Source organism: Hyaloscypha bicolor (assembly GCF_002865645.1).
Source record: "Hyaloscypha bicolor E unplaced genomic scaffold K444scaffold_165, whole genome shotgun sequence".
Taxonomy (NCBI): Eukaryota; Fungi; Ascomycota; class Leotiomycetes; order Helotiales; family Hyaloscyphaceae; genus Hyaloscypha; species Hyaloscypha bicolor.
Window position 1 is genome coordinate 734,991 of NW_020194667.1, and position 26,325 is coordinate 761,315.

Consider the following 26,325-nt stretch of genomic DNA (forward strand, 5'->3'; position numbering starts at 1 on the left):
AATAAACTATTTCTATTTTAACGAATACTAATTCTATAACTAAATTCGTTAGGGTAAGAAGAGGAATTATAGTCTACTAGCCTCTCCTTTATTAGGGCAAAGAGCGGATTCGAATTCGAGAGAATACTCGAGAAAATCTCAAATAGAGAGCTACTTAATAAAATAAAAAGCCAAGAAATTATTTATATTAAGTAATTAGTAATATAAGTAGCTAACTCAGATTAGTAAAATAAGGCTTTAGGCAGATCCCCGAAATATAGAGCTAATTAGTAACGAGAAAAAATTCTGCTAAACTATATAAAATAAAACTATTAACTCGCCTAGTATTAGCCTTACTAGTAAATAAAAACAGATATAGTAAATATATTATAACCTGCTATCTATTATATATTTAATATATAATAAAGTTATAAGAGCTTACTAGCCCGAGTTACTACAAGCCATATATAAAGCAGGCTATATATAAGACCAAGAGATCTATTAAATTCCCTTAAGTTCCTAAGTCCTCAAATAATATTATATTTCTCGGATATATTTCTATTATTAAAAAAGTAATCTCTACTTAAGTAAATAATTACTCACTCAAGTATACCCTATTCTCTCTCTTAGCTAATAATTAGAAAGTAATTATACTATAGGATATGCGATTATTCTAACCCTTTTAACCTATTTACTTCTATTAATAATTATATATTTGGCCTAATAATAGAGAATTACTAGAAGATATTAAATTGCAGCTTTATAACTTATATCTATTTAGGGTCTTATATTAAACCCACGAAGTAAGGAGTATATAAGTATATAATAGTAATTATAGGCAATATATAAATAGCTAATAGTAACTCAAAAAGATTCTAAGGCATTTCTATTTTACTCGAGATATAAGACATATAATTAAAGGAAATAGAGGCACGGGTTTTTTTTAGTATAATATATCTAATAGTTTTATTAATAGTACCTAATAGATTTTGGATTAGCTTCGCGGTTAGGGAGTTAATACTTATTTTACGCGCTATTTAAAGAATTTAAATTATTATATAATATATTTCTATTATAATTAGCCTTAAAGGAAGCCACGTTAAAACCGGCCCATTTCTTTTATTTCTAAGTACTCATTCCTATAATTTCAAACTACTAGCCTAGTTTTCGCTCCTCTAATTACTATATTTCCTTAATATTATAGGTGTTTTATTACATATTACGGGAGAGGGGCATGCTTGCTAGCTATAGCCACGTACTGCGCTAACTAAAGCTACTAGTTCTAGAAATATCACGAAGTATTATATAATTAAGGCAATAACTAACTATACTCGAAGTTCTTTACCTAATTCACTTCTTTTATTTTCATAATTATCTTCTTTATAACTACTATCTCCGAACTAGAAAATATTAGACGCAATTCTATTAAAGAAGAATTAAATGCCTTTTGAGATCTCTTTTATTTAATATATGCAGATCTGAATATTATTATTTCTTCTAATATAGTTTAAGTTATCTTTTTAATAGCTACTATTATAAGTATGGCCCAATTTCTTTTGCCTATACTTCTTACTAATCTATATAGCTACCAAAAACCTAGTACTCGACCTCATTCTAGCTCTAGTAAATAAACTAGTAGCTCGCATTCTATTTTCGCGAATATTTAATAGAATAGTCTCCCGTAAACTTGGTATATTATATAGTTGCGTTAATATAGGCCAGGTTAATATTATATTATTTATCTCTCTTGTAAAGCTAATTATTAGGAATAAACCTGGTATACCGACTTTAAATAACGCGGATATTTGGCATATAGTATTTGAGTTAATTACGCGAATAAGTTCTTTAATGCTACTAACTACTTTTGAGAAAGCTGTCTTTAATATATTACTATAATCTAGCTCGGCTTCTTAAAGAGGGATTAAGCAAATATATAATAAAGTTAACTAGCGAATACTTGAGGAACTTATAGGGCGTGTTTACTATAATATTAGAGGCTTCTATAAGTAATACTTTAAAGGGAAGGTCTGGACGAATAATATAAGGGATATCTATAAAGAATTAAGGGCCTAATATATAGAAGATTATTAGAGTAATTAGCTAGAACCTTTACTTTAGGATCCCTTTTTTAAGTGATTTATGAAGTTATAGGATATTATTCTTAGTAAACTTGGCCGCAGGTATTATATATTAGTAAATAAAGTATTAAGGGGCTCGGAGGCTAATTATAAGCTTAATATTTTCCTTACTCTCACTAATACTACCTTACTAGAAGGCAAGTATAACTAGTTAAATATACTTATTATTAGGGAATATAAATAGAATTCTAATAAGGATTAATCTACAAAAATACTAGTATAGTTAGTAGGATATACGCGTGAAGTATTTGGAAATTAACTAGAGCGGCGATTCGTGCCTGGTTTTATAATCTGCAGAAGTCTAATATAGCTTTGGGTATTTAATAGATCTGAACCCTATAACTCCGAGAAGTTTAATATTTATAAAGAGCCAGAGTAATTTATTAAGGTTCTTGCCGGTTATACGCTAATATCCGATATAGAATTGGGTTTAAATACGTTTATTAAGTATAATAGTAATAGCAAGTATATTATTATATAAGATGTAATAATCTCTTTAGAGGATAAGCTAATTACCTTAATAAAAGCAATAGTATATCGGGGAATAACGTGTTATTAAGGAAGGAGACCCGGCTTAACGGACTAGAAATATATTATAAAGTTTACTTGGCCGTCTAATAAAAGATAGCGGGAAGAAGAACTATTAAAGTTAGTAAAAAAGAAAGGAGTTATAGGCATTACTATATGGTTTAATTATGAGCAGATTACTATTAATAGCGACCCGGATACTATCTCATATTTGTAATAAGCCATGAAATTTGGGTTATTACAGAGGCCGTTAAAGAAAGCTTTTTAGATTAATAGTAGTCCAGAATCCAGCCGGGTATACTCGAAAACAAGCCTCAGGGGAAGGTCAGGAAGTAGTATGGCTTACTTAATTAGCCTAGGAATTAGTACAGGTAGCGCCATAACTTCTTTCTCTAGGCAGAAAAGGAAAAGAGATAAAAGACTTAATAGAAGTAGTAAACTAAAGAGATCCAAATCCAATAATAGTTATACTAGCAAGACAAATATATGTATTAAAAAAGACTAGCTAGATATAATTAGTACTTCTAGTATTTAAGAAATAGTAATTAATAATCTAGTAAACTACCGGAATAAGTAGTAGCGGAATAATATTAATAGTATTTAAGAAGCCGGAGCTAATAGTCTAATAGACTATAAAAGTAAGATATATAGTAACCGAATATACTATTACTTAGTAACTTTACTAGCTAGATAACTTCTCTATAAATATTAATTAGTTAGAGAGCTTTTAGAGGCGCTACGTAATACTATCTGAGGCTATAGGTTACTACTCGAGAATAGAAAGATTCTTTATTAGAATATTTCTAAAAATAATATTATTATTACTGAATTCCCTACTAAAGAAGCCCTAAAAAGAAGACTAATTAACTTGGACTTGGTAAAGAAGCTAGATAATATACCGAGTAAAGCTTATTACTAAACTAGTACTATATAGTTTATAGTAATCGAGGTTCTTAAAAATAAAGATTATATATATTAGTATAACCTCGAGTTATTTTTTTATGTTTTTATATAAATATGCATTTAATATAGCTATAAAGATACGGGCAGGCAAAAACCTAGTAAGATAATAAGACTAAAGATAAATATACTACGAGATTAGTATACTAGAATATATACCGAAATTACTCGAAATAAGATAGGAGATATAAGTAAAAACTAATTCGAGAATATTATTATAGAATTTGTGCCAAAGTTCGAGAACCTTAAACTATTAGCTTGCGAGCTCCGATTTACTCTTTTTCTAATTAGAGATAGAAATATCTTTACGGGTATATTTCACGACTATAATATAATATATAATAAGATAATTATAGTATTTAATATAGTAATTAGCTATTTAGGAAAGAAGGAATAGGTAATTATATAGGCGAGGTAAGAACTAGGGAATTAGAATTATAAGGCATATTATTAGAAGTTTTTTCTTCTTTTCTTTTTACTATAAAAAATATAGGGAAAACTATATAATATAATAATACTAGGGATACTAATAAATGCGTAACTTATTATATAATACACGAATTACTTCTTATAAAGGCATTATGTATTATATCTGCTTTTAATAATAACCTATTTATTTCTTTTATAGTATTTTACCTATATATCTAATATCTCTATTCTCCTTACCTTAAATACCGCTTCTCTCGATTATATCTATTCCCATATCCGTTATTAGCGCTTATACTTTAAAACTCTCTAAAGAATATTTATATTTATTTTCTATTCTTTAGGTACTAATACTAGCTTTAGTTAGACTATAGGGAGATTATGCCAGTACTAGTAGAGATTCCGTTTGCGGAGATATATAAGAAGTTAAAGAGGGTAAAGCGAAGTAAGATAAAGAAAAGGCTATTTACTAGGCCAAATAAATAAATATACCTTAATAATTCTAAAATTATTTTATACCTGACCTTAAATATATATAAAGAAATATCCTTATTTACGAGTCTCTAACTTCTCAGAATTAATTAAATAATGCCTTAGATAGGCATTATTTTGCCTCTTCCGGATCCTAATTAACTAATATTCTTTCTTTCTTATCTTTTACTTTCTATTCTATAAAGGGCTCTATAGCCGCTCTTTCTTTCTCACTTAATAAATTAGCCCTCGTTCTCTATAGGTTATTCTTGGGAATATCTTTCTCTCGGATTCCAAAAAACTTCTTATCTAAATATTTCCAAAATACTATATTAAATACCTAGCTTTTTTTTATAGTATAATTAAGCCAGAATTAGCCAGTCTCCCAACTTTCACGCATATATATAAATAAGAAGAATAGTAATATTTTAAAGCTAATATCTTTTTTAGCTTTCTCTATAGCTAATAACTAAGTCTATAGCCGCATGTTATAAACCTTAGTCCAGTTATCCATATCCGGTTTTCACGACTCTAGTACTTCGAGAAGTAATTATTACGGGTAATTAAGTATGAATTATATAGGTCTAGTATAACCCTAAGAGATTTTCATATGTAACTAGAGATTATAGCAACTCAGATAGGTAGCAGAAAGCTCAAATAAATACTAGTTATATATTAATTAAAATCGCTTAATATCTAATAGGCTCTAGCTATACTTCGCAATACTATATAATACTATTAATATAATCCCTACTAATAATATTATAATTCTATATTCTTTATTAATTAGTATCTTACTAAGGCGCTTGGCTATTAAGTATAGTAGATACTATACTTAAGGTATTAACTAGTTAATAGAGGTTACTAAAAGATTAATATATTACTTTTATTATAATTACTTTTTGAGTTTTATAAAGTAATATACCTAAATAGTTCCTTAAGTCCGGTAAGAAAGAGCAATATAAATCTCTTTCTATAAGGCACTATTTTCTTTTATCTCAAGTACCTTTATATTCTTTTCTACTATTTATAAAGCCCGTTTTATTTAAGGCTATAATACTATTAGATATATCTTAGAATATATAGTATCCCGAGAGATTATAACCTTTATAGTTATTTCCTTACTAGAATAGATATCTAATACTTCGGGATTAATTAGTAGGTTAAGGTACTTCGAGATTAATAGTAATTTAAACTCAAGATTATATATTATATTATCCCTAATTCTAATACGTTTAAGGAAGCCTGAGAAGGGCTACTTCTAATACTTAGTAACTAGTATTACCTCTAATACTATAGACAAACTCCAAGTTTGCGAGGCATAGTACTACTCATTATTAATTAAGGTCAAGGGCATATCCGTAACTAACCTGAGGCTACGCGCTATTAATCTTGAGCTTAGTAGTTAAGGGCGACCTAAAGGGACAAGACTATTAAAAATAGAGAGGCATAGTTATAGCAGGCACTAAGCGTGGCTTTTATTACTTTACAGGTTATAGGTCCTTATTACTTATATTAGAGATATTATTTATGTTTATATAATAGTGGGTTTTGCTACTAATCTTTATATATATATCCTAGTGCCTCCGCTTCTCTCCCTATTTCCCTGACTCAGGCTCCCCGCCCGGTACCGGGCTAGATAGAGCAGAGGAACTAGGCTATTAAGAGCCTCGTAAAGTACGGCAGTACTTGTCGTAAATCGGAGTTACTAACTGCTTAAGATAGACCTCAGACTATACTTGGCTCAAGAAATAGGGAGGAGATACTATTTGAGACATATTTTATTAGTAATATATTCCTTAACTTTTTCCAAACTAGAATTCTCTTTAATTAGCTACTTACCTTTAAGCTTAGAGAGTATTATAGAGCCAAGCGAGATCTTTAATTAATCTTTAGTAATCTAGCTACGGGATTTACTAGTACTCGAAATTATTCTTGCCTCTACTATAGCTATTATAGCGCATGCCGTAAACTCAAATACTATCCCTTTCTACTAGTAGAACTAAGTCTTGAGAAGGTTATTCGCAAGGTAGCTATAGTATTAAAATTCGCATGTTATTTTTATTAACCCAAGAATCTGACCTATTTAGATAACTCCCTCTCACATAAATAAAAACGGTACTTATTAGGAATCTGGGGTTATGTAACTAGTAGAGCCTTAGTGGCTTCCTTATCTTTAGGGTCATCCGCGTTAACGTAACTGACCAGGTCCAGCTAATAACCTTTACCTATAGCCGGCTGCCCGAGCTCTTCCTTCTATATTACAAGCTCCTATTACTCCTATATTACTATGCCTCCCCCTTCTACTACTACCTTAGTCTTCCGCCGCTTTCACTCCTTAATATCCTGAGCTATACTATATCAAGAAGCATCTTATAGCTCTTCTGGTCTGCTACTAGTAGTTTCGCTATATCCTCGACTCTAAATCTCGTTTTATAGTGTTTTTACCGAGCGTGAACTTAGGGAGAAAGGTATACCGGCCAATAATAACTTCACTTATTATTTTCCCAAAGCCAACCCTAGTTCCCTCTCTAATTTAGCTATATTCTCCTTAGTCTATCCATTATTACTGCTATTAGAAAGCTTAGAGAAAGAGCAGAGCGCAGGATCCACTAACGCGCTCCGAGTAATACTGCTAATACCTTACTAGTTAGTCTAATCTTCCAGTAGCTTAGAGGATTAGGGGAGGGTCTAGGGTTAGGCTTGTGCCGGAGTAGAAGGCACGCCGTGCGGCTCAGAGGCGAGTTCTGAGGTTACGAAGGTATTATATAGAGTCACGTCCTGTTTAATATACCCAGTATTAATATTACCAGAAGCGCCTTTAGCCTTATCCCTAGTACCTGCATTATCTAAGTTATTATTATCGAGAGTTACTAGTTAATCTGCATATAATTAGCAGACCGTTTCTGAGTATAAGGGACGGCCAGTATAGCTGCCTCGACTACTACCCTAATATCCACCTGACCCTGGTTATATTCGGTTGCCTTATAGTCCGGCCTAGTAAAGAGCTAACTATTCCAGATACTAAGGAGTAGATCCGGTATTTAAGGCCTTAGTTAAGACTTTTGGATACAGAGTTGCCCGAGACTACTTTTCGAGAAATAAAAGATTATTATCTAATTCATTATTATTATTAGCAGGAGCGCACAGAACGAATTCACTTTTAGTATAGCTTATTCACGTACCTTTAGCTCTTGCTGCCATATTTCTCTCTGCTTCAATTTAATATCCAGAACGGGAAAAGGTAGCTATAGGCCTATATATTCTCTAGCTACCGCTAGTATTAAGTAAAGGAATTAAATAGCTAGGTTCAGAAAACTAGAGAGTATTTCTATTATAAAGTGGTTAGTTTAATAGGAGAAATGCAAATTAAATAAATTACGTACTCTTAAAGGCAGCTATTATAAAACGAAGTGAGCAGAAGGGGAGGCCAGTTTGGGCGTATCTGGGATATCTAGCGAGGGGAATTGAGTAACTTAAGTAGAAATCCGTGAGCGCCTATTTCTCGGAATTAGACTAGTCTCGTTCACATATTAGTTTACCGCTCGCAACTGCCGTATACTTTCCTGAAATTAACCTGATCTTGCGCATAAAATCTCAGCCACTCTAGGCTCCTGCTAGAACTCGTTTATTATGTAATCCCAGTATCCCTTGGCTTTACTAATAATCGAGAAATTGGCCTGTAATTAGTCTAATCTTGCTCAATATCTAATCCACGACCAATCCCGTAGAGCTTGCGGTTATCTCTGCGGAGCTGAGCCCAAATCGACCTTCCCTTTACAGAATTGAGACTCCGCGGCATAGATTATGCCGTGCCAATTCTAGCGGCGATTGCAGTTCTGCAAGGGCAGTACCCTGGAGCCGAACAATCCTCAGAATAGCCTTTAATTACCAGATCCATTATTCCAATATGCAACGACCGCGGATTGAGCTCCTCCCGAGATCGTATAACGTGCCTCTGTGCCATCTTCCGCCTCAGCCTGCCTGCTCGTAACCCATTCTCCCACTACTAGCGTTTCGTATTCGGTCTATAGGATACTTAGCAGAAGCTTCGATAATACTATTATCATGCAGATTATTACCTGCTACAGCCACATTAGACAGAAATCAGTCCTACTCGTTACAGATTAATCTAGATCAAGGCATTAGCGCATGTTATCGTCTCTACCGGCTCAAGGGAGCTCACCGAAATCCTTCTCGTTACAGATTAGTCCCAGATCCAGGCATATAGCGCAGATCGTCTTCTCTGCGGTGCAAAGGAGCTTACCGAGATCCTTCCCTCGACGCGTAATACCACGGCGTAGCCAGGCAGAAGCTGGCTATATTATCGTGAGGCATTACTTCCATTGGCCAGGTCATATTACATGAAAGGAATACTACGAAGGAGCATTGCCGTAAGGATCGTGATAGTATAACGGCGAAAAGAGGGAGGTAAGCTAAGCTCATGCTCGTATCTCAGTTAATACGATGCCCTCTAGAGGAATAATCGCCGTCGCGACAATCAAGAGGATCGAATCCAGAGTAGCAGATCGAGGGTTCTGGCTTTAAACTGGCCGTGCCCTCAAGGCTTTTAGCTACGGCAGGCCCAGCAAACCAGCTATCGTAACCCTCGATACAACTGCCGTACCGCGGCTTCTTGCGCGGTCTTGCATGAATAATACCTTGCTTAGAGAAAGTATCTGGTAGCGTTATATAATGGGTAGCATGCTTATGAGAAGCGCCAAGCGTGGACTCCCAGAATTTGTGTTATCGTCCTTTGGGCCATTCGAAACCGTACAGAATCGTTAATCGACTGCTATTAGGGAGCAGTGTTATGTGTGTTTGAGTACGACTTCTTGTGGTAGAGAGGAGTTAAACGAGTACTTAATAGATCGGTATGTGTTTGCATACGATGAAGTTGAATTTGCGAAGTTCGGTAAGTAAGGCTCCGCCAGTCGTTTGGCGCGGCTCTTTCGAACAGGGATCCAGAACTGGCCCCAAAAGCATCCCTGACTTACTTTTTCCAATTTTAGCCGGCGGCAGTCGTAGCCGAGGAGCCCAAACAAGCCCCTGTCCACTCAGCATGGCTCACCTCCTTGGACTCACTGCTCAGCCTGGCTCACCCACAGCTCAGGCTATAGCAGTAACGGCTCAGGTCCAAAGACGGAAATGGAAATTGCTCATGTCGAGATTCCGATATCGAATGAGCTGTTTCATCACTGCATGTTCGCATCTTTTACGTAAGCCTCATGACCCGCCGACAGTTCTAACTTCGAGAAGCTAATAGAGCCACAGCGCAGCTCTCGTATGTGGAGGAGCACTGAGAAAAGTCTCCGTCGGTCGATTCTTGGTCTTCATAACTATATGGTCTATTCTAGTCTATGATGTGGTCGCGCGGTGGTCGTGGCACCCCGATGGTTGGTCGAAAAAACTCGGTTCGATGGACTTTGCAGGCGGAACTGCAGTTCACATAACTTCGGGGACAACAGTTGCAGCAATCTCTGCCTTCTATGCCTTCGAAACACGAGGCTTCCTGCAATGTATGCAACGCTTCAAACACATAGTTGCGGGGCTCGTGAATTCCGCATTATGCTGCTGCAAGTCCTCCAGAAAGGAACACAACACTCGCGCACAAGGAGCCGCATACGAAATGAGAAATGGCGAAGAAGGAACTAACGGAAATGCCGATATGGCAGCTGGGCAGGATCATGAGACAGAAGCTCCAGCAGCATCGTTAGAAGTCGAGGATGACGCACCTCATAACATCAATAATGTTGTTCTCGGCACAGCGCTTCTATGGATTGGATGGTTTGGTTTCAATGGCGGCTCCGCGCTGGGAGGCAATCTGCGTGCGGTATTGGCAATCACCTCAACACACATAGCAGCTTGCTCGGGAGGAAGTGCCAACATCCTTCTTTTCTGGTTGTTCAATAACCTCGCTCAAAAATATCCTCGCGGCCCTGTCTCTCGGAAACTCTCCATTATGTGGTTCTGCGACGGGGCCATTATAGCGCTTGTGGCAATTACTCCTGCGGCTGGATATGTGCGTCTCCGCTGAAGTCTTGCAATCAAGAAACTGCTAACAGAGCCAGGTCCCCGTTTGGAGCTCCCCAATCTTTGGCTTAGTTTCCTGCATCTTTGTTTATTTGCTGAGGAGACCAGCAAGAGTTGTCTTGAGGGATGATATATTAGACGTTTTTCCTATCCATGCCGGAGGGGGATGGATTGGAATGCTACTAACAGGCTGCTTTGCCGAGTAATTACTCTGTACCCACGGATAGGATTGATAGGCGGCTTACAATACTAGGCAATCAGTTGTTGGGCTGGATGGGTATTCGGCCATACCAGACAGATCTATTGCAGAGCGACTTCGGTAAGTCCCTCCGGATAAAATTAAAGGGTGCGATACTGAGGTTGTAATCATGCAGTTACCAAATGCTGGATGCTTTCGCCGGACTACTCTACACCTTTTTCGTGACAATGGCTATCTTATATGGACTCAAAATTCTTCGCAGCATATTACGCTGTCGTTGGGAACCCGTATTCGAGAGTAACAGGCCAGTTCAAGACAAGATTGAAGCTACTGTCCAGTATATGTGGCGGCCCAAAGATGGGAATATAGTTTAATATCTTTTTGAGTGCCAAAATATGCTTCGTTTAGACCCCTCAGACAACAGCCCAAGGTTTTAATTATATTATACTGGACGTGTACCTATCTTGACCCTCCTCGTAAGCTTCATAAAGGTCTTCGTCTATCAGAGATTTCTCTGCTTCCTCTCTTCTACCAAACATTGAATGAGGATCAAATGTGAGATCCCAGACAGATGATCCCTCTCGCTAAAATTGACCCTCTTGCTCCGTATATCTTAGACCAAAACCGCCTAGTAGAACCCTGATGTCCCCCGTCGCAAGTGTAGTGAAAAATTGCGCCGGGTCTTTCACCTTCCAAAAGTACGGTCGATATCATCACCAGTGCTTGGAGTAAAGGCGAGGGTGTATTCTTTTCCCTTAATTGGATTGCAAAATTTGTTTCTGTCGGTAATGATGTCTCTAATATTCTTTCCTTGTTGTGTCTGACGGAACACAGAATCAGAATTCCGCTCAACTGAATACGTCCATAAACAGATTAACTCATTTCGTTCTCGTTCATAAAATAAATGCAAAAATACAGGATTTCTTTCGAGAAAACTATAAGATTAAGAAATTTAAGCTTAAATATTATATTTCTAATTAATTTTATTTAAATTTATATATTTAATTTAACTTTATAATTCTTATTCATATATCTAGTACTATTAATTTAAGCTTAACTAGCTATAATTACAAGAAAAAAAATACTTGAAATAAATTAAATAACTTGGTTTTTAAGAGCTTTTAATAAAGAAAATAAAAATATTATAGTTTTATTTTTATAAAAATAAGAAAATAAAATCTAAAAAACTAAACTAGAGCTATTTTATTTTAGCCTCTTAATTCTTAATTCTTAATAGTAAATCTCTTAATATAGTTCAAATTTTATAAGATATTAAATAAGTATCTATTTTATCTAATTATTTACTTTTAATTAGCTTAATATTATTTTTCTAAAAATATCTTTTATAATTAATATAAAAGCAATATTATAAAATTAGCTATTATTAAAGCTTTAAATAATAAATTTTATTTTAATAAAAAGAATTAGAACCTTAATTATAATAAGCTAGTATTTTAAAAACTTAAAAAAAAGAACTTTTAGCTAAATTATTTATAAGTCTAAAATAAAAAGCAAGTAATATTTCTCTAATAATATATTTAATTATTATTAAAATAGAATCTTGTAATATATTAAAATTATAACTTTAATAAAACTATTAAAAAAATTTATTTATATAATATATTATATATAAGTAATTCAAGAGGCTAAATATTAAAAACTATTAAAGGTTATTAAGAATTAAATAAAAGTATTTGAAAATAAAATAAAAAAGAATTTTATTTTTCTAATTATATAAATTTATATTTCAAGTTTTTAATATTATTTATTTCTTATTATAAAAATTTTTTTATAAAAAAAATACTTTATATTATAATAGTAATATATAAAGAATTAATAGGCTTTTATAATATAAAGTTATAATATACGAGTGAGACCTGAAATTAGTAATTTAAAGTTAGTTAATTTCTAAGAGCTAAGAAAAAGAAAGAAGTAATATAAGCGAATTATAAACTATATAAATATTCGGAGGCCATGTAATAAAATTCCTATTATAATAATTATTTTACTTTTTTATAGCCTTGCTTTTTATTATTATTATTTTATAACTTTATAATTATATATTATTACTTATATATTAACTTTATAATTTCTTTTTATTATATTTAACTTTTATTATTTTATAGCCTTATCGTCTTAATTAATTATATTAGGTAATATAGTATTTTAGCTAGCTTTTATTATTATTTTAACTTTTAAGGGAATATTTTAAAGAACTTTGCTTATTTATATAATATACAAGTTTTCTAACTATAAGCCTAATTAGTATACTCCAGACGAAATTCTATAGCTGCTATTTTGCTCTTTAATAAGAAGGATCTAAAATTGCTCTAGCAAGAATCCTGTAAGGGAGCAGAAGCGGATTTACGAGCAAAATTCGGCGAGGAAACTGTAGCCGGGATATACTGGAGGCTAAAATAGGTACCACATTATAGTCCGCAAGCTAACTCAGGGCATGCTCAGCATGCTCAGGCTCTGCTCAGGCTTTACTCAGGCTCTTCTCAGGCTCTAATCAGGTACGCTCACCCTCGGCTCGGGTATACTCAAGCTTTGCTCAGGCTCTGCTCAGGCATGCTTGCCCTCAGCTCTGGTTAAAGCAGCAGTTGCTCACGTCCAGAGATTGAAACAGCGAAAGGGAAAATTAATCCTGAGTCTATGGGTATTCACTGTGCTACTGCAAGGTCAGTCAAATTAATTGAATTCGTCAACCTACAACCATTTCCAAAACCTCCAAAACCTGCGATTTTTCTGTCATTGGTACAGCGTTGGTCTTGATCCATATATCATGCAGACTGTTTTCCGCCAGCTTATCGAGTTTGTCGCGCCCAACGTTGACCGCCTTGAGCGTCTGAGGCATACCAAGTTCCCCAATAATGGCATATAATATATCCCCAAGGTCCAACTGCTCCGTCTCTTTCCCTTTCAAAATACCCTGAACATTTTTATCCTTGAGCAGCAGATCGGCGACAGCCTTTTGCCTCTCGTTGTTCGCCCCCTTTGAAGCATTATACTTGCACACTGCCGGCAGTAAAATGCAGCTTGTCTCGCCGTGGCCAACTCCTAGAGGACCTAATTGATGTCCAATGGCGTGGCTTCCGCCCAGTGGAACTCCGCTGGAGACGGCGCTCATCGCCTCGACAACGCCGAGCTGGCAAAGATGGCGAGCTTCAATATCAGACGGGTCGTGCTTGCACCTTAGCAGTCCAGGAACAAGCTTGACCAAGCCCTTCCTAGCCTCCTCATCACCCTTGTCGTTGCTCATTAATGAACACAACGTCTCTACACAATGGTCGACTGCGCGGATGCCTGAGCTCAGCCAAAGCCATTGCGGCGTAAGCAGGCAAAGCTCTGGATCTTGAATCGTCAGCGTGGGATTGACTTTTGGTTCAAAGGTTCGCTTGGCATGCGAGACGGTCTCGGTGGCTCCAGCGATATGCTGATACTCGCCACCAGAAAGGGAGGTGGGAATGCAGATGAGAGGAATCGTTGGCAGCTTTGCGTCTTGTCGTTGCTTCGGGTTGTGCGAGTGGCCGCCCCAGAGCGTGTTAACTTCCTCATCTGTGAAAGCGTCGTTCGCAAGCGCAAATCGGACCAATTTTCCAGCATCGGTGACACTACCACCGCCTAAGGTGATGATACAATCAATTCCGTCATCAAGCTCTTTGATTTTGGAGATCATCTCCAGACACTCGGATATAGGGGTGTGGGCGCCAATTCCAATGCGGATTCCAACGAGATTCTTTCCCAGGGTTTTCTTCAGCTTCTCGAGATTATCGCTTTGCGTGGCCAGAGATTTGGATGTGAGGACGTAGATTCGAGATGACTTCAAGCGCTCGACCTCCTTCGCACAGGCGTCCGAGAATCGTAGGCCGTAACTCAGCATTGGCAAAGCTTGGCCATCGAATGCTTGACGATATGTCTCCCCGGACGCAAAGAAATCTGCCATCTTGGAGTGCTCAGCTTCTTGATGGACATGCAATACAGAAAAGGGGCTGCGACAATGTATAGGTAGATAGATTGGGGATCTCTTGGCGGCCGAATGAGATATGTTCTTCGTGGTAAGTGAAGATCTTCAGGGTTACCCCAGGACAGTCTCACAGGAGCGACAAAAAGAGGATCGGAGATGTGTCGCTCACAGGCAAATGGCTACGGCATTCCAGGTATATAGACTACAAGCAATGCGTTATGGATGATTTGGGAAGATTTAGGGAGAAGTGGGTTGACGAGAGTAACAGGTGGGGTGCGGGGCTAAAGAGGGGCTGGGGTGAGGGGCTGCTGTTCAGGGATGCAGGTACCGTCCCGAACGCTCCTAGCAAGGTCCTAGCAAGGACCTAGACTTTCAATCAGAACGTTTCGAAACTTCAAGACAAGCACTTATTCAATTCGAAAGCGTGATGAATAAACGTAATTAATTAAAATGCGTCAAATACTACGACGAATTTAAATTAAATTATTTGGATCAATCTGAAACTTGATTATATGAAGCCTTCTCATTGTAACACGCCATGTGCTCCCTGAGGAGACAATGCGCGAACCGACGAATGTCACAGGAGTGGCCATCAAGCCATGTCTAATCGAGATCTGGTATTGGAAGCCCGTTTTGCAACTTCATCTTCCTGTTCAACTTCTTCGCGGCATCCATCGCTTTCTTCTCCCTCATAGCTCCAGCTTCTTCGTTGGTAGCAAGGACAAAGTCATACTTCAAGAGTGCTGATCCTTTTTTGACATCGTAATTCGCTGCAATCTCATCATCTACCTCCCCCAGATCAACAATCAAGGACTCTTTCACGCCAAAGACCGGATCGGACGTCTCGAATGGATCGCCGCGTGGGTATAGAGCACTTTTGACCCGTGTCAGTAAGCTCTCTTGTCCGACTACAGTCTTGTTGGTATGTTTGTCTGGCCGTAAAAAACTTACGTCGTTAATTTATCATAGCCTTCTTTGTATAGCATGAAGTGGATATGACCTGGCCGATTTGGATGGCGATTCAGGAACCTCAACATGGCACCCACCGGCCCATCATCTGGAATTGGATATGGTACGGGCACAATAGCATTGAAGAACAGCATTCCTTGGCTATCGGTATGGAGAACTGCCCTTCCGTCAGGGTCCTGCCTATTGGGATTCTGCACATCGTAGAAGCCATGTGAGTCACCCTCCCAAACATCGGCTTGGACATTGGCGATAGGTTTACCCTGGGTATCTTTGACAGTGCAAAGCACAAACAACCGAGTCGCATCAGGATCTTCATGAAGTGTGTATCCTAGATTCGTATCTGGTGCATCATGCGTGTGGAATGGGCCAAGTACCGTGCCCTCTGTCACCGTATCGATCCGAGGATGGTCAATGGAATCGACGAGTATCGAGAGGCCGAGAGTGTCGGACAGCAGGATCATCTCATGTCTTAAGTCGTCACTAATCTGGCCGACCTTGGTGAGAAACTCGATGCCAAGCATCCATTCTTCTGAAGACAGTCGCACTTCGCGGGCAAAGTCATGTAGGTGATGGACTAGGCGCTCGAAGATGTATTTCCCCCGAGCATGGGAACACTGGTTATTGATGGTGACGACGTTGTCGGTGATATTGTCCGCCGTCAGGTCCTTCATCGGCGGGATTTCATGTGTTAATGGCACTATTCGTTCCATGTCTACAGATTCAGGTCGATCGGTAAGGAGTGGAATTTTGCGTTGTTTTGTCTTGAGGATTAGGATCTTGTTGCACTGCACAAACAGACACGTGAGTCTCCAGAATGTAAAACCTAAGTGACAACAAATAATTGTTTCACGAGGCCATGAATTAAGCAAAATTCACGGGGCCCCGCCTGCTTACGAGGCTACAGTACTATCCCCCCCCTGGTCCAAAGCGCCATCACGAGATTGGTAACGCCACCCCAAAACCTCGTTTATATCCCCAACATAGGAAATCTCAGGTGCTTTGGAGAATCTCTATTCGCTATCGACCCTTGATAGGGCCCGTGCAGGCGTGGTGTTATAAATACCGTGATGGCGCTTTGGACCAGGGGGGGGATAGTAATGTTACTGTAAGCATTTTGCCTCGTCGGCCGATCTCACCCCACTTCAAAAATCAGGGGTGGAGCCGGCCACGCCGGCATTGGCGGCGTCAGGGGCTAACGAAATAAGCGAGAGTCCCACATGTGTACCCCACCAAATACAACAGAGCATCGTTTTCTTCCAAGAAAACATGGGACGAGATTCCATGAAAATCTTGTTTTTAATTAATGGGTCTCGATCATCCCTGCTCCAAGCAAGAGTGCTTTACAAAGATCCATGCCACATGGTTGTTGGTTCCTAGATTGCGGTATCTTTTCAATCCTTGGCGACTGCTCGGAAACGGAACTGAAATCACGCCCTACTTAAGTTGAAACCACTTCTTTGCTGACTTTGAGGGCTTTGATTCTCTAAGCCAAAGTGGTCAACAACTGCTTCGGCCACTAAGGTTGACCTGTGTGAACTCTTGTAATTTGTGACACAGGGTATTCTCAACAGTGCTGATATCAAGTTTTTACCATACCTTAGAAATTGTGGTCATGGAAAACGGATGGGTTTCAAATGGGGAGACAGTTTTGCACCTCACCTCAGGGGAGGTAAATAATTTCGCGAGATGCTCAGATGGCCACCTATCGACGAAAATCATCGAATAATGAGGTACACACATCGCAAGAGACGGGGTCTCCACTGACCAATCTCTGATGGTGGAGCGTCTGCAGGACTAGCTCCAGCAGACAGGCCAGCTGAATAGAGAGCTGAGCCTGGACCATAGCAGACCTAGCTGAATTTCCATTACCGCACCGCCCTTCCCACTGTGGCTTGCTGAAATCCATCAAGTGTTGGGGTTGGCACCAACAACTAACATTCCTCTTCTCCTTGCCTCATATTCAATCAGGTCCAATACAGACGGACCTCTCGTATTTTGTTTCTGTTTCCGAACAATGACCTGGAAGTATGTGAAAGTGTAGCTAATAGCCGTCTTTATTGTGATAGGAGATTTCTCGAGCTAGACTGTAACTCAGCTGTGCCTTCACCTTAACGTTCCCACCCTCACTTTCCATGCAGTGCCAAGCACCACCACAAGGAAATATATAAGGCTGTTATTGAGATCATATCATTTCTCCTCAAGGTTTTTGCTTCCCTGAGGCTCATCACTCAACATGGCTGCACCACCTCAAGTCACGCTTGCGAATCTATCCGGGAACTGGGTTCTTGTATGTCCCTGCCTAGATGATTCAGAACTGCACATACTGACATCTACAGAATCGCAAGCTAGCCGATGACCCTGATCCAATGTTAGAGCTTCAAGGAGTTCCATGGTTGAAGCGCAAAATCATCTTGCTCGCCACGGTGACCTTATCAGTCAAAGAATACGTGGACGACAAGAAAGTAACTCATATCGATCTTGATCAAACGACCACGACAGGCATTCAAGGCATCACGGAGCTGCGTATCCTCGACTGGAGCGAGACAAGCCACGAAGACCATATTTTTGGAACTCTGAAGAGCCGCAATCGCTGGGTGGCAGATCTCCAGGCCTGTGAGAGTGGGGATGGTAGACCTCTGCACTCTTTCTTGACGGATGGTTGGTTGGAAGAGAAGGTTGGCCCGAATGGCGAGGGCTCGGTCTATAATTGGGTCGTCAATGAGGAGCGTGGTTGGACTGCGGAGCAGATTTGAGGATTTACCATCATTAATATCCAGCGATACAAGACGAGGAAGATTCTCGTTACAAAGGGAAAAATTGACTTGCCTCTCACTCTTGCTTATGAATGGAGAGGAAAGCCTGAGGCTTAGAGCTGTTGAATGTGGTCTTGAGCTTTGACATCCACTTGTCTTTGTAGTTCGCTAGTGCTTAATATTTGACTTTCATCACGTGTTCCTAATAGGCTATTAAATGTCATTTAGTCAATCGATTGCGCGACGTTTTATACACTTGAAATTTTTAATCTATTAATTAATTAAAAATTGATTCGATTTGCCATTCATAAACAACAATTTCAGGACAATTCATGCGACTTCATCATAAAGTCCAGCGTGAAGACCACCAGTGATCAATAGCTCGCCACCTGTCATATATGCACTAGAATCACTGAGCAGGTAAACAGCAGCTCCTTTCAGGTCTGTTCTATCACCCATCCTCTTCATCGGTGGGTCGTCCACAAATATCTTAGCCAGCCCCGGCCGTGTGTCTGAAATCGCCAAAGTCATATCCGTCATTATGTATCTTTTCAGTTTGTCAGTAAATTCACATTTTGTGGAATGACAGCCTACCCAGGGGATATGTAGTTGACACGTATGCTTTTCTCCGCAAGCTCAACAGCTAAAGCTTTAGCCATTGATGCTACGGCTCCTTTGCTGGTACAGTAATCGCTGAGAAATTGGCCTTTACTGGCCCGATGCGCGGCAATTGATGCAATCAAGACAATAGAACCTTTGCTCGCACTTGGTGCTGCTGATGACTGTTTTGCTTGCTTGTCCATTTGCCTGGCTGCTAGTTGTGTTGTGAAGAAGGTGCCTGCAATGTTGATATCAAAGCAGCGCTTAACGCTCGCTGGAGACCGTTCTAAAAATGGCTGATCCGGACAGATCCCGGCAGCAGTTATACTACATCCGGAGTCAGCAATCATCTCCTACTTTATGGTGACTTTCATAGAAAAGCTAATGTCAGACCAGCCATCTATTCTCCCATATTCAGCGATGATCTCGTTGAAAGTCTTTTCCAGTCTCTCATAATTCGTAACATCTGAACTTTGAAAGTTTAGCACGAATAGATCCCTCAATTTAGAGACTCTTATTGTTAGCTTACACATATAATTTCATTTTCGGGCACATCTTCTGAAGAATCTGAAAGTGCCCGTGAGGTTGGCCATTTGCATCGATCATGACGGGCACCCCGCCCGCCTCAGCAACGGCGAACCCAAGAGCGAGACCAATCCCGCGAGCACCCCCTGTAATCACAACCACACGCTCCTTTAACGAGAAGAGGTCAAAAACATTTGCGTTGAGATACGCATCGTTTGAGCGGTTTAGTGTTGCTACGGAGCTGGCCATGTTAAGTGGGATGGGAATGATTGGTCAATCAGTCTTCTCGGAGTATGAAAAGTGATTAAAGAGCTCTATCAAATGTCGGAATTATAAATCAGTGTGGTCTGCTTGTGGGAATAATGAACTTTTGGGGAATCTTAAAGCCGGCTGGAAACCATATTCCGGGGTCGATTTCTGTGGTCATATGAAAGCATGGATGGGGGTTGCACGACCCGCTATCTCAGCCCTGGTGGTCTTCTGGTTCCATTCGGAAATAGGATTGCGGGATTGCGGAAATGTGGGAACTTAGGGCCGATCACTCGGTTCCTTCACAAATAACCGACCGGTATCTTATACTGGGTACGGAGTTAGAGGATATCTTTCAAAGCCGCAGTGAGAGAGAGTTCTACGCACATTGCATGCAAGTGTGTGGGCCACTTGAAGCTTTGCTCTCGTATTTGGAATGCCTCTCGTGCTAAATCTGGAGCAAAGTTCAAAGTTATAGAAGCCGTTTCTGCTTCGCTTGCTCTGCTCGGCTATTCTAGGGGTAAAAGGGGCTTGGACACGTGACCATCCAAGAACAAAGTGGATTGGAAAATTCACAGGATGAACTGCCGCAGTGGTAGTGTTCTCAGATTCTAAGGTATGATAAAATAATTCACATAGTCAGGCATTCCGTCTTTCTATGGTGGATAACACCACCCACAAGAGATCCCTTTCACGTAGTTTTTCCTTCTGTCTGCGAGTACGCCAAGGTGCAGATCTAAATTTTCTCTACCATATCGAGTTGAGCCGTTTCTTCCATCTTGCTATTAGCCAGAGAATTGTTGGCACTATTCCCTTGCTGATGAGCATCCTCTAGCGAAAGTCTATCCTGTTTCAAGAAAAGATAGTCTATCTCTTCAAGTGAAAGCCCCTTAGTCTCGGGGAAGAGGAGGTAGATCATGGGCACGAAAGCAAAGTTCTTTTAAGTCAGATATATTTACTTGAAAATGGGGGGAGATTCAATCACTCACACAAGCCATGAACACAAGGTATGCCTTCCAGGTGATGTTTGCGATCATTGTGGGAGTGACCATGACAATGACGAAAACCTATTCCATAATTAGCTTGCCGAACAAACTGTTTACTTCGGAAAGAATTTTACCCAGAGCCAATTGTTCATCACGGCTAACGATGTCCCTTGCGCCCTGACTCTCAAGGGTAGAATCTCAGCACTGTAGCACCAGGGAATAGCATTTAAGCTCGCACCGAAGCACAGCATGAACTGTTAAATCACGTCAGCTTGGTGATGCACATTCGAAAATAGTCCACTTACAGTAAGGAAGAAAGCAATCGACGCTTGGGAGGTGGTGTGCGCCTTAGCTGTGCCATTGAACGAGAGCAGAATCGCAACCATCATCATCGACAGTCCCATTCCGAAAGCGCCAAACATCATGGGCTTCTTCCTTCCCCATTTATCCGAGCCGAGTGCGGGGACCAAGGAGCCAACAACAAAGGCAAGGTTGATGCAACCACCGACTACGAGAGCTGTATTTCTTGCGAGGCCAACATTTGTCTCTAGCACTGTAGGAGCGTAGAAGACGATGACATTGATACCCGCCCACTATGGATATATCAGCATGTCACTGAAGGCATGTCCCCATTCAGATGGACTAACCTGGTTCATAAATAGCACAAGGCATGCCAAAAACACTCTCCATCCAGTTTGCAGAGGATCGCGGTGGAAGAGTTTGGACCACATGAACGGTGCCGAGCTCTCGATGGCAACAGCGTTCAGGATAGCCTCCTTCTCTGCAACAATAAACGGGTCTGTGTTAGGCGCATTGAAAACTTTGCTCATGACTTCCACCGCTTCGTCAACTCGGCCTTGCTGGATGAGCCAACGTGGTGTTTCTGGGAGGCCGAAGATCAAAATTATGATTACAAACGCGAAGATTATCTGGCAAGCAATGGGGAAGCGCCATGCAAGGGGACCATCGACAAAGCTCATGCCGTAATCGAAAAAGTATGCTATGGTGACACCAAGACCAGTGAATAGTACCTGATGGTTGTCAGCACAGTACCAGGCCCGTTTGATCCCGTGAATACGTACTTCTGTAGTAACTAAACGTCCTCTTCTATCAGCCTTGCAAAGTTCCGCCTGACTGAGTTATTTGTCAGCTTCATACTAATTACCTTGAAAATATCCAACGAGGAATGGAAACATACTAGGTTGGTACCGTTGAAGTGTCAATTCCAACTCCCATGCCAGTTATGATTCTTCCGATCATCAGTTGCGCAACTGAGAACGCTGAAGTCTGCAGTATGGCGCCGGCGATAATACACCCCATCGCAATCCATATCGCTTGTCGTCGTCCAAATTGGGCTCCATAGAAGAAATTCAAGGCACAGCCTAGCAAGCAGCCGATGTTGTAGATAGAAACTGTTCCAAATTATGTTAGCTCTGATATCGCCGTGAAGTTTGATGCTTAAAAAATGGCGCTTGCCGATTATGCCCAAAAAGCCAGTTCCTGGATGTCCGAAAGTGTCCAGGAAATCAGGGTTAGTGATAAGTCCTAGTAAGAGTGTTAGTTTTCACAATGCTATGAAGTGCTTGAGTTTGCACGAGGCTACGAGCTTACCGCCGAAAACCCCTTGATCATAACCGAACCTAAAACGGGAAAAAAGCATTAGCAATTGTATAACGAATGGGAGAAGCCGGTGATTCATACAGGAGAAACGCCTGCAGACAGGTGCAAGTTATTGCAAACTGGGTTGGCTTTCCAGGTTTGAACCAAGTGGTAGCCATCTTGACGAGTCTGAGCTGTAGGAATAATGCCTAATAGGATTTGGATTGAGCAAAGGAAAAGTTTGGGTGAATTCAAAGGAGGCAATTGCGCGATGCTTTAAAACCTGGGGTTGTGGGGTTGTGGGGTAATGTACTAGCCTGTGCTAAGTGTACTCAGCTACGTATCTGATACAACAAAGCAGGTTTGTTGCTGATCCTCTCGGTTACTCGTGTAATGACAGCGGAAGAGTGGACGGTGCATCCGATAACTGTTCCGTACTACCCGGATATAACCGAATTGTCAAATGACTCCACGCAGCCGGAAAGGCACGTTTGTTTAATTAATTGCAAGACTTAGCTTTCTTAGTAATTGATACCCCTCAACTCCAAAGGAATAGCCTGCAGCTGAGACTGGTGCAGTTACCCCGGCTGGCGGTCTCACATCACTCATGATAGCCATCTTGCCTACGCGTTATATCTGTGTTATGGAGCCGGTGCAGTACAAACTACACTTAGCCAAGAGGTAAATGCTCGAGAAGTCTAGAAACTTGATACTATAAATGCCTAAAGGTTACTTCAGTAGTGTCCAATGTCGTCTTTTCTTTCCATTTGTCTCCCCGATATGCCTCTTCACCTTACTCACAATCCCATCGTCGTCAATTCCGAACCTAGCAAAATTCTCTCTTCCAAGACCTGAATAACCAAATGAATCCATCGCAATAGAGGCTGTGCAAAACCTTGCCCACATACTAGCCACATAGGCTTCGACCGAGATGATATGAGGAGAATTTGACAGAACCGAGTCTTGGTATCAGGCTCGGCAAAAATACCTAAATTTCCGGTATCGATAGGTATCGATGCCAGAATCGTAAGGTATCGATAGTATCGATAGTAGTATCGATTCCCTGAACCTAATTTTCCCCTTTAATCACAATTAACTTTCGAACTACTGCCATTATAAGAAAATTTTTGGTAACACAAATATTCTCCTTAATTTAGGCTTTCTATCTAGCTACTTATCTTATACTTTAGGCTAAAACTAATCTCAATGCGGCCATTTTAAGTAAAAATGAGCTTTTGAGATTTTCGTGAGGCTCGCTTATATATTTAGTGCCTTGATAAGAAATACGAATACGGGGCTTAATTCTCCGAATACGAGAGATATTTTAAATTTAAGATATTATTAAATTTTATTAATAATAGTAAATAAATTTTTTAATAGAAAGACTAGAAATTAAAGGAATTATATATGAATGCATTCTTATATAAATAAAATAATAAAATAGAGAGATAATTTTTAGGGGTAAGAATCGATAAGGTATCGATACGTATCGATTCTTACGATACCTGAAAAATACCTAATACTATCGATACCGGTATCGATGCCTCAGGTATTTTTGCCGAGCCTGCTTGGTATTCTTGCGGTTGTCGCTCGAAAAGCTTCATGCAAGGCATACTCACAACTCTGGTGGGGATGCCCTCCGAGTCCAGTCTCTGGGCTGCAGGGTAGGCGAATTGAAGTTCAGAGCCGCAAGAGATCAATGTAACCGTCGCATTTTCCTTCTCCAAAATGACATAGCCGCCACGTTGAACTTGAAGCCGGCTAGTCTTTGGGATAGCCGTCACTGCAGGATCTCGGGCCAGAGAGATGATGCTTGGCGTTTCCTTGGCTCCAAGAGCTGTGAGCCAAGCTCCGAGGACCTCCTCAGCGTCTGCAGGTCGGATATAAAGAAGATTAGGCATTGCTCGGTACAACGAGTCTAGCTCAACTGGTTGATGGGTCTGTCCGTTCTGACCTTCGCCGATAGAGTCGTGAGTGGCGACATGGATGACTTGAAGGTTACTGAGAGCTCCCATACGAACCCCTGGTGCTGCGTAGAGGTAGAACATGAAGAAAGTGGCAGTAATCGGAAGAATTCCTCCAGGAGAGTATGCGGCGAGTCCATTGGAGATTGACGCCATCGCGTGTTCCCTGATCCCATACCGGATGACCCTCCCTTCCGGATGGAGACTGTCCAAGATCCGAGTTGACTGATCTCCCATCTGATTGGAGTTCCACAGGTCCGCTCCTCCGGCGATGATGTTGGGTACCATGGAGATCAACTCGTTGAAAACTGTTCCATTGAACTGTCGTGTTGGTTGTAGTTCTGATGGAATGCTCAAGGAGGTCAAAGTACGTTCAAAATCTTTTTTGCCTTCCATGCGCTCCTTGAATAGTTTAGCTTCCTTGGGGTAAGCAATGCTGTATATCTCAAGCTTCAAGTTCCAGTTGTCTTCCCACTTCTTCCCCTCCTCAACTGTGGATCTGAAATATTCCAATGCATTCTGGGAGAGCTGGTGTGTTGAAGTCACACCAGGGGCAAGATGTTTAGCCGCATCGTCATCTGAATAAGTGCCGTGATGGGATTTGAAAGTCCCAGCAGTCGTGGTACCATAACCAATCGTCGTCCGAATATTGATGAAGGTGGGTCTGTCTTTCTCCAACTTTGCAGCCTCCAAAGCAGCAATGATATTTTCAACGGAAGTGTCTCCATCGAAAACATCGATGACGTGCCATCCCATAGCCCTGACTTTTGCGTTGGTATCCTCTGTCACAATCCAATTCAATGGTCCGTCACAGGTTACATCGTTGTTATCATAACACAAGGTAAGATTGCTGAGACCAAGACGCCCAGCAATTGCCATAGCTTCCAAAGCCACGCCTTCTTGAATGCACCCATCTCCCGTAGTGCAATAGATTCGAGATGCAACTAACTGGTGGTCCTCTTTGTTGAATGTCGCCGCGTAGTGTTTCGATGCAATTGCCAGACCAACTGCATTTGCAATACCCTGCCCCAAAGGACCAGTCGTGACCTCCACGCCTGGCACCTCTCTTTCAGGGTGACCGTGGCAAATTGTTGATTTCCATTTTCCGGTGGTTTTGTCTACCGCTTTGGCATCCGCGTACATTTTTATCTCATCAACGGTCATGTCTTTATACCCAGTAATGTGTAACATAGCGTATAGAAGCATCGCAGCATGTCCATTCGAAAGAACAAATCTATCTCGATCGAACCAGTTGGGATTTGAGGGATTGTATCTCATGGTGTGCCTCCAGAGAGCAACCGCCAAAGGGGCCATACCGATGGCTACATTGAGTTAGTATGTAATATTACTGAAGTTTAGGAGAAAGTTGGGGAGTCGAGGAGTTGAGCTCCCGAGATGCTCCCAAGCTCTTAAAGATAAACTCACCTGAGCCTCCATGACCACCACCATTCTGTCGACAAATATCAATCACAAATTTCCTGATCTCATTCACTGCATGCTGGTCATCGTAAGGAGACAAAGCGCCGTTGGCCAGCTTGGTTCCACTAGTGTGTCCGTTCATATGCCCGTTCATGTTTGTGTGTGCGTCTGCCGGCTTTTCCTAAAGTTGAGAATTCCCCTTTGAAAATTGGAGAGACATGGCTCGAAATTGCGCAGTATCTCCATGGAAGTGCCATATTTCTTTACTTACAATCCAGAGCTCTTTCGGAAATGCGGAGCATCACGGCTTGTGAGATTATCGGCATGTAGCCTGGAAGAACATCGGCTACATTAGCGAGCCCCTTATCCCCGCATCCGCTTCGGGATATAAATCCATATAACCGGTGATCAACACGGGTCAAAATTCTTGACTGAGATCAACGGTATTAGCGTCAAGAAATAGAGTTCTAATCAGAGCTGTGGGATCTTCGCGTCAATTCCTTTATCAAAAAGTACTCATGGTTCTCATTCGGTTTGTTCATTCTCAAATTCTTCTTGCC

At 40.3% G+C, this 26,325-nt stretch overlaps 7 protein-coding genes across 7 annotated transcripts; 2 read left to right on the plus strand and 5 right to left on the minus strand.

Annotated features, from left to right (window-relative positions):
- Positions 1–9,593: 9,593 nt before the first annotated feature.
- Positions 9,594–11,203, plus strand: K444DRAFT_192141 (Rh-like protein/ammonium transporter). The gene is made up of 5 exons (XM_024870929.1): positions 9,594–9,721; positions 9,777–10,524; positions 10,574–10,737; positions 10,789–10,854; positions 10,910–11,203. The coding sequence occupies exons 1-5, from the start codon at positions 9,651–9,653 to the stop codon at positions 11,106–11,108; spliced, it is 1,248 nt and encodes a 415-aa protein (XP_024729723.1). The 5' UTR covers positions 9,594–9,650; the 3' UTR covers positions 11,109–11,203.
- Positions 11,204–13,385: 2,182 nt separating this feature from the next.
- On the minus strand, positions 13,386–14,896 carry K444DRAFT_600113 (Dehydroquinate synthase-like protein). Its single transcript, XM_024878606.1, has one exon. It carries the CDS (start codon positions 14,678–14,680, stop codon positions 13,439–13,441), a length of 1,242 nt encoding a protein of 413 aa, XP_024729724.1. The 5' UTR covers positions 14,681–14,896; the 3' UTR covers positions 13,386–13,438.
- Positions 14,897–15,167: 271 nt separating this feature from the next.
- Positions 15,168–16,536, minus strand: K444DRAFT_668470 (putative hydroxyquinol 1,2-dioxygenase). Its single transcript, XM_024887414.1, has 2 exons — positions 15,653–16,536; positions 15,168–15,575 (listed from the first exon to the last, which is right to left on the minus strand). Exons 1-2 carry the CDS (start codon positions 16,378–16,380, stop codon positions 15,305–15,307), a joined length of 999 nt encoding a protein of 332 aa, XP_024729725.1. The 5' UTR covers positions 16,381–16,536; the 3' UTR covers positions 15,168–15,304.
- Positions 16,537–17,903: 1,367 nt separating this feature from the next.
- K444DRAFT_542965 (uncharacterized protein) lies at positions 17,904–18,423 on the plus strand (the record flags this gene model as incomplete). Its single annotated transcript, XM_024875923.1, has 2 exons — positions 17,904–17,957; positions 18,007–18,423. 2 exons carry the CDS (start codon positions 17,904–17,906, stop codon positions 18,421–18,423), a joined length of 471 nt encoding a protein of 156 aa, XP_024729726.1.
- Positions 18,424–18,730: 307 nt separating this feature from the next.
- On the minus strand, positions 18,731–19,797 carry K444DRAFT_704243 (NAD(P)-binding protein; the record flags this gene model as incomplete). Its single annotated transcript, XM_024888083.1, has 4 exons — positions 18,731–18,970; positions 19,018–19,350; positions 19,417–19,494; positions 19,553–19,797. The coding sequence occupies 4 exons, from the start codon at positions 19,795–19,797 to the stop codon at positions 18,754–18,756; spliced, it is 873 nt and encodes a 290-aa protein (XP_024729727.1). The 3' UTR covers positions 18,731–18,753.
- Positions 19,798–20,533: 736 nt separating this feature from the next.
- K444DRAFT_646974 (putative MFS sugar transporter) lies at positions 20,534–23,000 on the minus strand (the record flags this gene model as incomplete). Its single annotated transcript, XM_024885272.1, has 9 exons — positions 20,534–20,734; positions 20,787–20,864; positions 20,918–21,037; positions 21,089–21,376; positions 21,542–21,814; positions 21,866–21,917; positions 21,982–22,195; positions 22,260–22,283; positions 22,988–23,000. The coding sequence occupies 9 exons, from the start codon at positions 22,998–23,000 to the stop codon at positions 20,534–20,536; spliced, it is 1,263 nt and encodes a 420-aa protein (XP_024729728.1).
- K444DRAFT_656191 (uncharacterized protein) lies at positions 23,001–25,919 on the minus strand (the record flags this gene model as incomplete). The annotated part of the gene is made up of 3 exons (XM_024886067.1): positions 23,001–23,344; positions 23,899–25,668; positions 25,772–25,919. The coding sequence occupies 3 exons, from the start codon at positions 25,917–25,919 to the stop codon at positions 23,112–23,114; spliced, it is 2,151 nt and encodes a 716-aa protein (XP_024729729.1). The 3' UTR covers positions 23,001–23,111.
- Between the last annotated feature and the right edge of the window lie 406 nt (positions 25,920–26,325).

Coding starts and splice junctions, on each gene's coding strand:
- K444DRAFT_192141 (XM_024870929.1), top strand. CDS start 9,651: ATGGAAATTGCTCATGTCGAGATTCCGATATCGAATGAGCTGTTTCAT. Junction 9,722..9,776: donor TGCATGTTCGCATCTTTTAC/GTAAGCCTCATG, acceptor ATAGAGCCACAG/CGCAGCTCTCGTATGTGGAG. Junction 10,855..10,909: donor TCTATTGCAGAGCGACTTCG/GTAAGTCCCTCC, acceptor GTAATCATGCAG/TTACCAAATGCTGGATGCTT.
- K444DRAFT_600113 (XM_024878606.1), bottom strand. CDS start 14,680: ATGGCAGATTTCTTTGCGTCCGGGGAGACATATCGTCAAGCATTCGAT.
- K444DRAFT_668470 (XM_024887414.1), bottom strand. CDS start 16,380: ATGGAACGAATAGTGCCATTAACACATGAAATCCCGCCGATGAAGGAC. Junction 15,576..15,652: donor GGCTATGATAAATTAACGAC/GTAAGTTTTTTA, acceptor ACGGGTCAAAAG/TGCTCTATACCCACGCGGCG.